At 45.4% G+C, this 15,792-nt stretch overlaps 1 protein-coding gene across 6 annotated transcripts in view; it reads left to right on the forward strand.

The window, feature by feature from the left end:
• Positions 1-15,792, forward strand: part of PDE1B (phosphodiesterase 1B) — a 499,904-nt gene that overhangs the window by 396,664 nt on the left and 87,448 nt on the right. For all 6 annotated transcript variants that reach the window (XM_073663167.1, XM_073663163.1, XM_073663165.1 and 3 more), the window contains 2 exons: positions 1,482-1,598; positions 11,888-12,028. In XM_073663167.1, coding sequence (XP_073519268.1) covers positions 1,482-1,598; positions 11,888-12,028 — 258 coding nt within the window. The remainder of the gene's footprint in view (positions 1-1,481; positions 1,599-11,887; positions 12,029-15,792) is intronic.

A 15,792-nucleotide genomic window follows, 5' to 3' on the forward strand; every position in this document is an offset into this window, starting at 1 on the left:
TATTTTATTTTTAATAAATAGATATCAACGTGTGACTATTTGCACCTACAGAGCCCCTTTATTTAACTTGATACCAATCAGTTTCTATAATGGGATAATTTCACAGCCTTAGGGCTCGTGCAGACGACCATATTTTCGGTCTGAGTGCAATCAGACAAAACATTGGATTGCCAATTTCTCTTTTATTCTGTTAGACCTGAAACATCTATAGTGAACTTTGTAATCTGCATTATATTAGCTCGGAGCTACATTCACAATTTTAGGGTATGTTCACAAAGATTTTTGAAGAGTGCACATGGCATACCTTCATCATTTTTGGAGCAGAAGATGCTTCAGAAAATTGCCGGCTGTGTTTTTCGTGAGGGCGTCTTTTTTATTTTTTATAATTTCATACATAAAACTTCCAAACAAAAGCCACCTAAAGAATGGTCAGGTAACTTTTAGCCACTTCACAGCTTTTGAAGCATTAAGTGATTAAAAGAAGTTACAAAAGACTGATCATATGTGCAGGAAGTTGCCTTATCATTGTAGTGCATATCTTGATTATTTTAATGTTTTTTAGCGCTTTTCAGGTGGATTTAAGGCAGAATCTGCCTGAAAAGAATGCCATGTACCATGAAATCCTCCTCCAAATTTTTCAAAAACTCTTGGAAAAGTCTTCTTTTTGAATCAGATCTTTTTTTATTAAACATACATATGTTACATTTGTTTGACACATCATATACAACATAATATCTTGCATATACTTATGTACATATCTGAAAATCCACTTTGTCAGATTAGGAAATGATTACATTTTCGCTTGGAAAAGTATTCTAATGAATTTATATGGGAAATCCACTTTGCTGTTCATTGGAGAAGTTTTTTGAGCTTTTTTTTCCTGAAAAGGTTTTCAAAATTGTCTAGTGGGAAAAAAAGAGACTGCATGTTACTCGTTGGTAGTGAATTCTGATGTAATCCGCTATATTAAACTTGAGCAATGCATGCGACTAGTTTCTCCATACAGGAGACGTCTTGAAGCTGTCATCACCAACTAAGACTTGTACACAAATTATTAAATAAATAGCAGTAAGCATGTTCAATACTTTTTCCCTGTTTCATTTCTCATTATTACACATAACTTAATTTATGGACATTATGGTTTGACTTCTTTGCCTGTGTCGATTGGATGGGTTGTTACCAACATCTGGTGAGAATTTTATGTCAATAGCACCTTTTAGAAATATATTTACTTAGAAAATTTTTGAAATGTTCAATACTTATTTTACCCGTTGTATTAGCCTAATTTGTATGTTTATATGAATTCCTATTAACTAGACATTTTACTGTTTTTCATTCTGTGAACATTCAATTTTCCTACATCCAATTACTATATACTGTGAAGACTATGGCCTGCAGAAGTTCTACTGATCCAGCAGGGGAAATGCAATACACCTCTTCCATTGAGGGCTGCCTAATTCCTGTTTGTTTCCATTCATTAGCATTTGGATCTCTGGGACTTCGATGTGTTTGTGTTGAACAGAGTGAGTGAAGATCATGCTTTGAAGACCATTGTGTTTGAACTTCTGACCAGACACAACCTGAACAGTCGATTTAAGGTAAAATAATTAGATTCCAACTCTTATAATTATTGTCATGTGATTTAATGGGCATATTTGTAATTTTTCCAAGCATGGTTGTCCTAAAAGAAGCACTGCCATCAAAATTTTTATCCTCTTAATACACTGCTCAAAAAAATAAAGGGAACACTTAAACAACACAATGTAACTCCAAGTCAATAACACTTCTGTGAAATCTACCTGTCCAGTTATGAAGCAACACTGATTGTGAATCAATTTTGCCTGCTGTTGTGCAGATGGAACAGACAACCGGTAAAAATTATAGGCAATTAGCAAGATACCCCCTATAAAGGAGTTGTTCTGCAGGTGGTGACCACAGACCATTTCTCTGTTCTCATCCTTTTTGGCTGTTGTTTTGGTCACTTTTTCATTTTGCCATTGCTCTCACTCCTAGAGGTACAGTAGCATGAGGCCGTGTCTAAAGTACAACCCACAGAAGTTGCTCAGGTAGTGCAGTTTATCCAGGATGGCACATCAGTGCGAGCTGTGGCAAGAAGGGTAGCTGTGTCTGTCAGCACAGTGTCCATAGCATGGAGCAGATAACAGGAGATGTGGAGGGGGCCGTAGGAGGGTAAGAACCCAGCAGCCGGACCGTTACCTCCTCCTTTGTGCAAGGAGGACCAGGAGAAGCACTGCCAGAGCCCTGCAAAATGACCTCCAGCAGGCCACAAATGTGCATGTGTCTGCACAAATGGTTAGAAACCGACTCCATGAGGGTGGTATGAGGGCCCAACATCCTCAGATGGGGGTTGTGCTCACAGCACAACACCGTGCATGACGCTTGGCATTTGCCACAGATCAGCAAGATTGGCAAAGTCGCCACTGACGCCAGAGGTAGCCTGACTGCCATTAGGTACCGAGATGAGATCCTCAGACCCCTTGTGAGACCATATGCTGGTGCGGTTGGCCCTGGGTTCCTACTAATGCAGGACAATGCCAGACCTCATGTGGCTGGAGTGTGTCAGCATTTCCTGCAAGATGAAGGCATTGAAGCTATGGACTGGCCGACCCGTTCCCCAGACCTGAATCCGATTGAGCACATCTGGGACATCATGTCTCGCTCCATCCACCAACGTCACGTTGCACCACAGACTGTCCAGGAGTTGGCGGATGTTTTAGTCCAGGTCTGGGAGAAGATCCCACAGGAGACCATCCGCAACCTCATCAGGAGCATGCCCAGGCATTGTAGGGAGGTCATACAGGCACATGGAGGCCACACACAATACTGAGCCTCATTTTGACTTGTTTTAAGGACATTACATCAAAGTTGGATCAGCCTGTAGTGTGTTTTTCCACTTTAATTTTGGGGGTGACTCCAAATCCAGGCCTCCATGGTTAATAAATTTGATTTCCATTGATGATTTTTGTGTGATTTTGTTGTCAGAACATTCGTACAGAACAATGAGAATATTTCATTCATTCAGATCTAGGATGTTTTATTTGAGTGTTCCCTTTATTTTTTTGAGCACTGTATATTGCAGTCACCATATTATACAGCACTGTGTACTTACAATTGCTCATTTTGCCTTTCTACCCAGCTAATCTTTCTGTTTTCTCTGCTGTATGTAGAAACAGGAAGTCTCTTTTCCCTGCATTTATCATTCCCCTCTTCAACTCCAGACCCAGCTGCTGAGATCGTCTCCCCGCCAGGGACTTTTGCAGTGATTCATCAATTATGCAGAGATAATTTGCCTCCTGTTTCTACATAGAGCTTAGAAGGATTCAGCGAATTAGTTTTTAGTCACGTGATGTATAGACCTAATGGAAAAGAAAAGAGCAGAATTAGCTGGATAGAAGGGCAAAATGAGCATTTGTAAGTACACAGCGCTATATAATATGATGATTGCTATATATTAAGAGGATAAAGATTTTGATGGGAGGAGGAGTGCTTCTTTCATGTGATTGGAGCTTTTTAAGCTTCAGTTTTTCATCATATCACTTTTACCTTGAAGGGAATTAGTAGGTATTGGTTATTATCCTTATAGTAGATGGAGGCCCGATTCTAACGCATCGGGTATTCTAGAATATGTATGTGGCCAATACAATATCGCTGATTGGTCGCGGCCGGCACCAATCAGGGAACCCTGTTACTGAGGACCGGAGAGCGCGTTTAAATTTGGTGCCAAAATCGCTGATTGGTCGCGGCCGCCGGCGGCGACCAATCAGCGAATCGTATTAGTGAGGACCGGGGAGCGGCGCTGCCTGTGAGGGTACTTCCGCTGCGAGCAGCCGGGAGATGACCGGTTGCTCGCAGCAGAAGTATTCCGACTGGCGGCGCTGCTCCCTGGTCCTCCCTTTACACTTGCCTTCGGGAGATCAGCGGCCCTAGCCGCTGAACTTCCGACAGTACCCGCCTGGAGGTCAGCGGCGCCGCCGGTCGGGGTACTTCTGCTGCGAGCAGCCGGGAGATGACCGACTAGCGGCGGTCATCTCCCGGCTGCATCGCCGCTGACCTCCGTGCGGCAGATGAGCCGCTAACGGTCGCCATGTTTTTCTGAAATCCCGCGTCGCTGATTGGCCGCGGCCGGACCAATCAGCGACGCGGGATTTCCTGGACAGAAGGACAGACAGACGGGATAAGACGATTATATATATTAGATTAGATGTACAACATGGAACAGAAAAAAATACAGTATATAAACTTAAAGGGGTTATTTCATCTTACTAAGAGTAGCTATCACAGGTTTTGTGGCAAAAGTTGGATCAAAACTTCCAGGTGGTGAGATCCCAACATGTAGAGCAGGAACCTTCAGGCTCCCCTCAATGTGAAAGCATGAGATCTTGTGTGTTATCCTGAGAACTCATGCTGTGTATTAAACCTGCATTGCCACATCATTTACTAAGCAGTTACCAAACAGTACCATCAGTTGTCACAAATCAGTTAGTAAATGATGCAGCAATTTCACATTGAGACATGCTGCAAAGGGTTGTCGGATCCTGCTTTGCATGCCGAGATCCTACAATCTGGAAGTCCAGACATGACTTTTGCTGGAAGGTTGGGTCCCTTAGTCTAACATTAGGGTCAGAGACATTTTTGTTAATAAGGTTATATTTATTAAAATTATGTGCTTGTTAAAGCACCACTCCAGCATTTTTTTTAATGGAGTGGTGCTAGTAATCTAAGGCCCCTGCCCCCAGTTTTATATTCACCAGTTGAAAGTCCCAACTCAATGTAAGTCGATTAGAACCAGAAGGAGGCCAGAACAAGGTTCTCATACAATTACATTGAGAGCTTGTGACCATTCCCTCTGACTTCCGGTTATTCTGAAGTTACGGTCACCAGATGGCGGCGCGGGACAAGAGCTTCACCGTGAAGAGCCGTGTGGCTAATAAGTATCAGACTAGGGTCAGGGAACTTAGTAGCATCACTCCAGCTCTGACATAAAATAAAACGCTGGAGTGGTGCTTTAAAGGGCTTCTCCAGACGATCAATATTAGTTTTATATAGGCTCTGAATGGCATGAAAAAAATTCAAAAAGAAATTATCACCTCCACCAATAGCCTGCCTCTTCTGGCCTCTGCTGCCCTCACAACATCCAGAAAATCCCACATAGCCAAACACTGGAGGCCATATACAAGATGTGATCAGCCAACAAAGCAATTGTTTCCTCATTCATTGGCTGATTACTGCAATGTTTACATGGAGTATAGATGAGAACAGCTCTTGGCCTGCACAAAAGCACAGCATTTTAGTTGTTCCTTGTTCCCGGGGTGTTTATTTCAAGAGGACCTTTCGTACCTCCTCCTATTGGTTCTGCTCCACTGATTCTGGAACAGTTTTTTTTCTTCTGTGTCCATCTGTCACAAAATTATTCCCCTACCCTCTGGTGGTAATAGTGCACATTTTCTCTTCAGCCAGCTGGGCATATAACACAGAACTTCTCTGAGGGCGTTTGCTTTTTCGCCTTTGTTCAGCGGTATATACCCAGTTGATGAAGGCAAAAATGGTACCATTAAAGTGCATTGTGAAAGTATTTGGCTCCCTTGCATTTTTCTAACTTTTGCCACATTTCTGGCTTCAAACATAAAGATATAAAATTCTAATTTTTGGGGGAAAAATCAACAACAAGTGGGACACACTCGTGAAGTGGAACGAAATTTATTGGATATTTTGAACTTTTTTCACAAATTAAAAACTGAAAAGTGGGGCGTGCAATATTATTTGGCCCCTTTACTTTCAGTGCAGCAAACTCACTCCAGAAGTTCAGTGACGATCTCTGAATGATCCAATGTCGTCCTAAATGACTGGTAATGATAAATAGAATCCACCTGTGTGTAATTAGGTCTCCGTATAAATGCACCCGCTCTGTGATAGTCTCAGGGTTCTGTTTCAAGTGCAGAGAGCATCATGAAGACCAAGGAACACACCAGGCAGGTCCAAGATACCGTTGTGGCGAAGTTTAAAGCCGGATTTGGATACAAAAAGATTTCCCAAGTTTTAAACAATTCAAGGAGCACTGTTCAAGCGATCATATTGAAATAGAAGGAGTATCAAACAACTGCAAATCTACGAAGACCTGGCCGTCCGTCTAAACTTTCATCTCGAAAAAGGAGAAGACTGATCAGAGATGCAGCCAAAAGGCCCATGTTCACTGTGGATGAACTTCAGAGATCTACAGCTGAGGTGGGAGAGTCTGTCCATAGGACAACAATCAGTCGTACCCTGTACAAATCTGGCCTTTATGGAAGAGTGGCAAGAAGAAAACCATTTCTCAAAGATATCCATAAAAAGTCTCTTTTGAAGTTTGCCACAAGCCACCTGGGAGACACACCAAACATGTGGAATAAAGTGCTCTGGTCAGATGAAACCAAAATCAAACTTTTTGGCCACAATGCAAAACGATATGTTTGGCGTAAAAGCAACACAGCTCATCACCCTCAAAACACTATCCCCACTGTCAAACATGGTGGTGGCAGCATCATGGTTTGGGCCTACTTTTTTTAGCAGGGACAGGGAAGATGGTTAAAATTGATGGAAAGATGGAGGGAGCCAAAAACAGGACCATTCTGGAAGAAAACCTGTTGGAGTCTGCAAAAGACCTGAGACTGGGATGGAGATTTATCTTCCAACAAGACAATGATCCCAAACATAAAGCAAAATCTACAATGGAATGGTTCAAAAATAAATGTATTCAGGTGTTAGAATGGCCAAGTCAAACTCCAGACCTGAATCCAATCGATAATCTGTGGAAAGAGCTGAAAAATGCTGTTCACAAACCCCCTCCATTCAACCTCAATGAGCTCGAGCTGTTTTGCAAGGAAGAATGGGCAAGAATTTCAGCCTCTCGATGTAAAAAACTGATAGAGACATACCCCAAGCGACTTGCAGCTGTAATCGCAGCGAAAGGTGGCGCTACAAAGTATTAACTCAAGGGGGCCGAATAATATTGCACGCCCCACTTTTCAGTTTTTAATTTGTTGAAAAAGTTTAAAATATCCAATAAATTTCGTTCCACTTCACGATTGTGTCCCACTTGTTGTTGATTCTTCCCCCAAAAATTTGAATTTTATATCTTTATGTTTGAAGCCAGAAATGTGGCAAAAGGTAGAAAAGTTCAAGGGGGCCAAATACTTTCACAATGCAATGTATTACTGGAAGATATATCTTTGGGATGGAAGGGCACAGACGAAAAAAAAAAAACTGTTCGAGAATCAGCGGAGCAGCACCAATTGGAACAGGTAATTAGTATAGCACATTTCTATATAACCTATTAGTGAATATGAATGTAACTGCCATGGTGAAAAGTCTTCTGCCTGGTGGACATATGTGCATCTATACAGTACTTAGAGGAAATGAATCATTAGATGGCAGCCACGCTAAGTGGATTCTTTCCTCGCCAATTATAGTTCATTACTCAGGGTCCAGGATTTGGCAGGGAACCGGCTACTTATCAAATGTTTACAAAGAGATGAGTTAGAGTTGTTATGTGCTATCATTATATTGCAGGGATGTCTGTGAATTTATGGAGGACCGCGGGCAGATTGCATTATCACGACGCACATTTATTTCAGCTCAATAGGTGCTCTCTATAACACTAAGAAACTTTGCGGTCCCTTCGGTGATACATGCCCATTGGCATCTAAGCAAGACAGTGCTGCTTTAATTAAAATGCTGATGACTGAATGAGTCGCTGAGTATCACCTCCCCAAAGACTGTTATTTGGGAAGGCGGAAGTCAATGCCAGTTCAGAAAAGTGCCACGGCTTAGTCATCAGGGCTGTAGCTTTGAAATTCTACTTTATTGCATAAAATAAGTGTTATCTGGTAATTTATGATTAGCAGAATGAAGCCTTAGGGGTTAACTCAGTGGTACTGCATTTATAAAATGTAAAGTTTATACATACGTACAGTACTTCTCAGTGGTGTATCGAAAATGTAGGGATCGATCATATGTAATTCAATTCTTAGTGGTATATAGAAAATGTAGGGATCGATCATACAGGTGCATCTCACAAAATTAGAATATCATCAAAAAGTTAATTTATTTCAGTTCTTCAATACAAAAAGTGAAACGCATATTATATAAAGTCATTACCACCAGAGTGATCTATTTGAAGTGTTTATTTCTGTTAATGTTGATGATTATAGCTTACAGCCAATGAAAACACAAAAGTCATTATCTTAGTAAATTAAAATAATTAACAAGAAACACCTGGAAAGGCTTGCTAAGGGTTAAAAAAGGTCACTTATTCTCTTTCAGTAGGCTCCACAATCATGGGGAAGACTGTTGACTTGACAGATGTCCAGAAGGCAGTCATTGACACACTCCACAAGGACCCAGAATTCCAATTTTCATTTGGAAATCAAGGTCCCAGAGTCTGGAGGAAGAGTGGAGAGGCCACAATCCAAGGTGCTTGAGGTCTAGTGTGAAGTTTCCACAATCAGTGATGGTTTTGGGAGCCATGTCATCTGCTAGTGTAGGTCCCCTGTGTTTTATCAAGACCAAAGTCATCGCAGCCGTCTACCAGGAAATTTTAGAGCACTTCATGCTTCCCTCTGCCGACATGCCTTTTGGAGATGGAAATTTCATTCTCCAGCAGGACTTGGCACCTGTCCACACTGCCAAAAGTATCAATACCTGGTTTAAAAACAACAGTATCACTGTGCTTGATTGGCCAGCAAACTCGCCTGACCTTAACCCCATAGAGAATCTATGGGGTATTGTCAAGAGGAAGATGAGAGACACCAGACCCAACAATGCAGACGAGCTGAAGGCTGCCATCAAAGCAACCTGGGCTTCCATAACACCTCAGCAGTGCCACAGGCTGATCGCCTCCATGCCACACCTCATTGATGCAGTAATTGATGCAGAAGGAGCCCCGACCAAGTATTGAGTGCATTTACTGAACATACATTTCAGTAGGCCAACATTTCAGATTTTAAAAACCTTTTTAAAGCTGTTGTTATAAAGTATTCTAATTTACTGAGATAATGACTTTTGTGTCTTCATTGGCTGTAAGCCATAATCATCAGCATTACCAGAAATAAACACTTGAAATAGATCACTCTGTTTGTAATGACTCTATACAATACACTGTGTGCAGAATTATTAGGCAAGTTGAATTTTAGAGGATTATTTATATTATTGATCAACAACTATGTTCTCAATCAACCCAAAATACTCATACATATCCAAGCTTAATATTTTGGGAAGTTGGAGTGGGCTTTTTTTTTTTTTCGATTTGGCTATCTTAGGAGGATATCTGTTTGTGTAGGTAACTATTACTGTGCAGAATTATTAGGCAACTAAATAAAAGCAAATATAATCCCATCTCACTTGTTTATTTTCACAAAATTTAGAAATAAACATTTCTGACATGCAAAAACAAAAAAAATTAGTGATCAATATAGCCACCTTTCTTTATGATGACACTCAATAGCCTTCCATCCATAGATTCTGTCAGTTGCTTGATCTGTTTTCGATCAACATGCGTGCAGCAGCCACCACAGCCTCCCAGACACTGTTCCGAGAGGTGTACTGTTTTCCCTCCCTATAGATCTCACATTTTATGATGGACCACAGGTTCTCTATGGGGTTCAGATCAGGTGAACAAGTGGGCCATGTCATTATTTTTTCTTCATTTAGACCTTTACTGGCCAGCCACGCTGTGGAGTAGTTGGATGCATGTGATGGAGCATTGTCCTGCATGAAAATCATGTTTTTCTTGAACGATACAGACTTCTTCCTGTACCACTGCTTGAAGAAGTTGTCTTCCAGAAACTGGCTGTAGGTCTGGGAGTTGAGCTTCACTCCATCCTCAACCCGAAAAGGTCCCACAAGTTCATCTTTGATGATACCAGCCCAAAACAGTACCCCACCTCCACCTTGCCGGTGTCTGAGTCAAAGTGGAGCTCTCTGCCCTTTACAGATTCAGCCTCTGGCCCATCAAGAGTCACTCTCATTTCATCAGTCCATAAAACCTTTGAAAAATCAGTCTTAAGATATTTCTTGTCCTATTCTTGACGTTTTATCTTATGTTTCTTGTTCAAAGGTGGTCGTTTTTCAGCCTTCCTTACCTTGGTCATGTCCCGGAGTATCGCACACCTTGTGCTTTTTGATACTCCAGTAACGTTGCAGCTCTGAAATATGGCAAAACTGGTGGCGAATGGCATCTTGGCAGCTTCACGCTTGATTTTCCTCAATTCATGGGCAGTTATTTTGCGCCTTTTTTGGCCAACACGCTTCTTGCGACCCTGTTGGCTATTTGCCATGAAACGCTTGATTGTTCGGTGATCACGCTTCAAAAGTTTGGAAATTTCAAGACTGCTGCATCCCTCTGCAAGACATCTCACAATTTTGGACTTTTCAGAGCCCGTCGAATCTCTCTTCTGACCCATTTTGCCAAAGGAAAGGAAGTTGCCTAATAATTAAGCACACCTTATATAGAGTGTTGATGTCATTAGACAACACCCCTCCTCATTACAGAGATGCACATCACCAGATTTACTTAATTGGTATTTGGCTCTCAAGCTTATGCAGCTTGGAGTAGGACAATATGTATAAAAGCATCAAAGTGATCAAAATACGCATTTGCCTAATAATTCTGCACGTGGTGTATGAGTTTCACTTTTTGTATTGAAGAACTGAAATAAATTAACTTTTTGATGATATTCTAATTTTGTGAGATGCACCTGTATGTAATTCTTAGTAGTATATAGAAAATGTAGGAATTGATCGTTCATATGTAATTCTAAGTGGTATATAGAAAATGTAGGGATCGTTCATATTTATTCTTAGTGGTATAAAGAAAATGTAGGGATCACTCAAATGATGCTCTCATTGGTTTATTACCATAGAAAATGTAGTAATCACTGACATAATGTTATGAACGTAACACACAATCACTCACGGATAGTGGAAAAAGAGAAGACCTACTACAGGGAGACACCGCACCTAACTGGTCCCTGTACAAGGCTAGAAGACCCTAGCCACACAACTCAAAAACACTACCTCAGACCTGGTTTCCTAAAAGGCCATCGAATGGTTTCTCATACCTCCTGAGGAACCAGAGGGGAGGCCACAACACACTGCCAACAAGAGGAGAGGAAAGTGTGCTGTAAGATACGAAAACCAAGAGTGAGAGAATTAAAACACGTTCATAAAGGGTAGAGAGGGAAAGCTAAGGAGAGACAAAAGTAAAATGGAACAAGTATAATCTCCCTGAAATCTATATAGGTGAATGGAAGAGAAACTGGGAAGGAAAACAAACAGACTCACTGCAGGAATTAAACTGGTGTTTACCTTCAATGTAAACCCATTTGATGAAGGGCTGGAACTCCCAAACCCAAGTCCACCTAGAGGTATAGCCAGCAAGGAAGTGCAGTGAAGGGTGAACATATAAGACCCAACCCAGGATGTGATAGGGCAGAAATGGGAAAATTGAAAACACCTGGAGAGCAGCAATCTAAGAATGGGGGATCAAGACATTTGGAACCGTCAGCATTTGGACAGGGAAGAAAAGGAAATAGCTCAACAGATAGGGGAACCGACCACGCAGCAACAGATCATCTGATCAAATCCCCAGACCGAGCCATGACACATATTACTCCCTGTGGTGTATAGGAAATGTAAGAATTGCTCATATGTAAAGCTCAGTGGTATACTAAAAATTGTAGTGCTCATTTTATTTGTAAGTCTCAATGGCGCATAGAAAAGGTCCGAAGTGTTTGAGACAAATTGTATATTAATTTTTGTATTAAACATATATCATTAATAAATACTGTTCAGATGAAACAACTTTCTATTTGTTTGTGCTTTGTTAACACAGATCCCTGTTGCATTTCTTATGAGTTTTCTGGATTCCTTGGAAAGCGGCTATGGGAAGTATAAGAATCCTTATCATAACCAGATTCATGCAGCGGATGTGACACAAACCGTCCACTGTTTTCTGTTAAGAACAGGCATGGTGGTAAGTGCTCATCTTTATGTACAAAATATATAAAAATTTTTTCATTCAAGTTGCATATGACGCGCCCCCTGGGACATATTCCTTTTTGAGGGGAATACCCGGCACCGGATCAGATGGGGGGTTGTAGTCTCCGAGCGGCTGTGACCCGGTCCCGTGCCCAGGGCGTCAAGCTCAGTGTGATGTGGCAGTTCTACAGATGTTACTAAAGTTCTTTTGTGTCGACTACGCCACCCGTTGTATTGCGGTCACTATGGCCGCCGCTGCAGCAGGGTCCGCTGAGGCTGATGGTGTAGGTGCAGCTTTTGATGGTATAACCCCCAACGGGTGGGGTATAGCCTCAGGGGGTCAGGTGCAGAGGATGGGGGTTGTGGTGGTGCAGCATAGATGTTAAAGGAAGACAGAGTCGGGTTGTGCAGTTTAGGGTATTTACTCACTGCTGATGTTCCGGTCACTCCAGCTGCTAGTGACCACCCGAGCCGTGCTGCGTCCACCAGGTCCTGGATCCAGCCAACCCCCAAGCGAGTCCGGAGCGTGACCCTGAGCTCTCCTTCTGTCCTTTCTCTGGCCGTCCCCACTAGTGATCCACCCAGGTCCAGCTCCCTCGGGCCTTCTGTTGGGTGACCCTTGGCCTTGGGTTCCCTGACCCTCCGCGTGGTATGCCTTCGGGGTGGATGTAGTGGGTGGCCGTGGCAGACGCTGCCCACGGCCTCCGGTCTCTGGCTGGGGTGTGTTTCTGCCCCCCACCAGCTTGGGTTCCGGTACCCTGATGCCGGCTCTTCACCCGTTGTTTTAATTTGGGATCTTGGAGTCCTCTCTTCTGCTTCCCCCTCTTGGTCTCTCTTTCTCTGCTCCACTCTCTCTCTCTCTAGGGCTCTGCTCTGCTCCTCTTCCTGATTCTGACAGACTGACCCTGATTCTAGTTGGTGCCCACCTTATATATCCCTCTATGTGTGAGCTCAGGTGACCAGCACCCAATGAGCTCCTATCTTTACCCAGGCTGCTCCCCCTATCTGCCCCTACACTACATGGGATGTACCACCCCCCTCCCACTCCAGCCAGGAACAGACTCGGTCGTACCTGCACATTTCTAAGTGGGAGTACCGTCGGCCTGTTCCTCGGAAATGGGATGTGTGTAGTGCATGCAGCCTACCGAGCTCAGTTCCACTCTCCATCCTTGCCCGGGAGTGGAATATCACACCTCTGGGTTGAGGTGCAATACCCCTGTAGCAGCCGAATCCTCAGGGTGCTACATTCCCCCCTGGTAAATCACAGCACGTCCTCGGGCTGTAAGACATAAACACCAAAACTTACAAATTTTTTTATAAACATAGAAAACATATAAAACATTATATATATATAAAACTTTTCATATAACATTCTCGTCGTCTCTTGTTTCTGGTTCCTCCTCCGGACACTGTGCAACGTGTGTCCGGGAAAAGTGCGACAGTCTCTTTGAAAAACTGGTTTTCTATAAAACCGGTAGGGGGCGCTTTAGGACGCGCAACTATTTACAGGGGAAGTTGGCCGCTCTCAGTCCTCGGCCAGGTAGAGGGAAGGGAAAGGCTGCTCACAGTCCTCAGCCTGTAGGATGAAGGGGTTAACGGGTAAACAGTTCACTGGTCCCAACGGGGACTATTTTAGCAGCAACGGTTCACTGTGCCCCGACGGGCAACTATATACAGTCTCTACCCCCGTCCTTAACGACGGCTCCCTCCTGCTTTTTCTTGGTGATATGGTGTTGCTTCAGACCCGTCCGGGTCCTCTTGCTCCTCCTCCTCGCACCGCAACTCCTCCTCCGTCAAGCGGTGTACGTGGAGGGCGTAAGGTCCTTTGGCACACTTGTGCCGGGTGAAAGTGACCTCGTCTCCTACGTAGAGGTCACGGCCTTTGTGACCTTCCGGCAGGTGGGACTCGACGTCTCTGCGGGTCACAAAAACGTCACCGCGGTTGTTACGGTCCCGAATAAAGCCCCACCCATGCTGCGGGTTGAACTTTATCACCGTCCCGATGGTGCGGGGACAGTGCGCTGCACGGGGGTTCCTCCTAGTCCGGCTCTTCTGCTCCGCGCTCCGGATTTGGGCCTGTTGTTCTCTGACCCGCCTCTCCTCCCGTTCTCTCGCAAACTCTGCTAGCTGCTGACGACAACACTCAGTACGCTCAGCGGCGACTGCCCGAGTTTCTCCGGTGAACCCCATCAAATCTTCTCCCGTGGGGTCCCACACGAATTGGGCTTCTTCTAAAGGAGGCGAGACCCGAGTCACGGGCTTCGGAGCCGGGATCAGGGGCTCACACAAGGGCCCTAGTCTTTGTTGCCGCTCCAGCTCACAAAACTCCTCGGGCCAGATAAAGGGCCGCCCGTCCGGCCATGTGAGCTGGCTGAAGAGGTCCTTTCCCAAACTCGGCACCCTTGGTTTTACGGGTGCGGGCGCGGTGGTGGTGGCGCCCGGGTTGCCCAGGCCTTGCGGCCAGGCCTGGGGCACCTGGAAGGTGAAGGGCACCGTTAGGACGGCGGCGCCCTGGGCTACCTGGCCTTGCGGCCAGGCCGGAGGCTCCGCGGAGGTAGGGGGCGCTGTTGGTGATGCGGGGCCCGGGAGTACCGGGCCTTGCGACCAGGCCGGAGGCTCTTCCTGCTTGGTCACGCTCCGGGTCGGTGCGTGTGACGTCACAGGGGTCGCGGCGGCGGCTTCTGGTCGGGGCCTAGTCATTAGCGGTGACATGGCGGTTACTGGCACGGACGGGGGACTTTCGGGCTCTGCGACGGGGAACCGGGACAGGTGGGCGGTCTCTCGGTATGGGGTATAAGCGTCCCCTTTACCTGCCTTCATACGTTCGGCTCCCTTCTCAGCGCCGTCTCCGACCTTGGGTCCTCCCGCGTCATCCGTAGAGGCAGTTGGTGTCCTCTCCCAGGGGAGCATGCTCCGTGGACGGGTTCCATCTTGCTGGGCCATCTCCCGGCTCCACTCCGCCAGTATCTCTCGCTGTACCCGGGCCATCCTCCTTGCGAGGCCCCCCAAGGCAGTTTGTGCACACTCCCGGTCTCGGGGGAGCTGCGCTAAGATCTCCGCTAGACTTAGCGGGGTTGTGGACTCTAGCAGGCTCCTGACCATCGGGTCGGTGCTGCTCTGCTCTTCTTCCGGCAGGCTCCTGGCCAGCGGGCCGGTGCTGCTCTGCCCTCCTTCCTCGGTCTCTAGCAGACTCCTGGCCAGCGGGCCGGTGCTGTTCTGCTTTCTCTCCATCTCCGGGTGAGCTCCTCCGCTACTCCTCGTTAGACCTCTTGCCTCCGGGTCCGCTCGCTCCAAACTGCTCCAAGCGGCACCCATCTTTTCTCTTCTCTTTCGTCTCCTCCCACCTCGAGGGCGGTCCCGGGGCAACTCGGTGACTGTCAGCTCCAGGGGTAGTTCTTTCACGCTGACAGACACCTCCAACATCACAGTCTCTGTTGGTGGGGGCGGTTTCCACTTTTGGCGCCATTTTCTGTCCCGGCCCACGATGGGAGGTGGCCTCTTGCCCTCCTTTGGCACGCCCATAATGGCGTCCGCTGCTCTTCCAAGGCGGGAAATCTGCGTTTTTGGCGGGGAGCGTCGCCCAGTGGCGGGAAACTCTGCAGATGGCGGGAACAAGCTGGAAATGGCGGACAATCGGCGGGAAACGACTGGTGATGGAGTCCGATGGCGTGGACCCTCCGGAACCGGCGGGAGACTTCTTTCTGAGGTAAACTTGCACTTTTCTTCAGGCACGCAGTACCCGGGTGTTGCGGGCACGTA

Source organism: Phyllobates terribilis, unplaced genomic scaffold (assembly GCF_046119375.1).
Source record: "Phyllobates terribilis strain yellow unplaced genomic scaffold, ASM4611937v1 Scaffold_2__4_contigs__length_985480577, whole genome shotgun sequence".
Lineage (NCBI taxonomy): Eukaryota > Metazoa > Chordata > Amphibia > Anura > Dendrobatidae > Phyllobates > Phyllobates terribilis.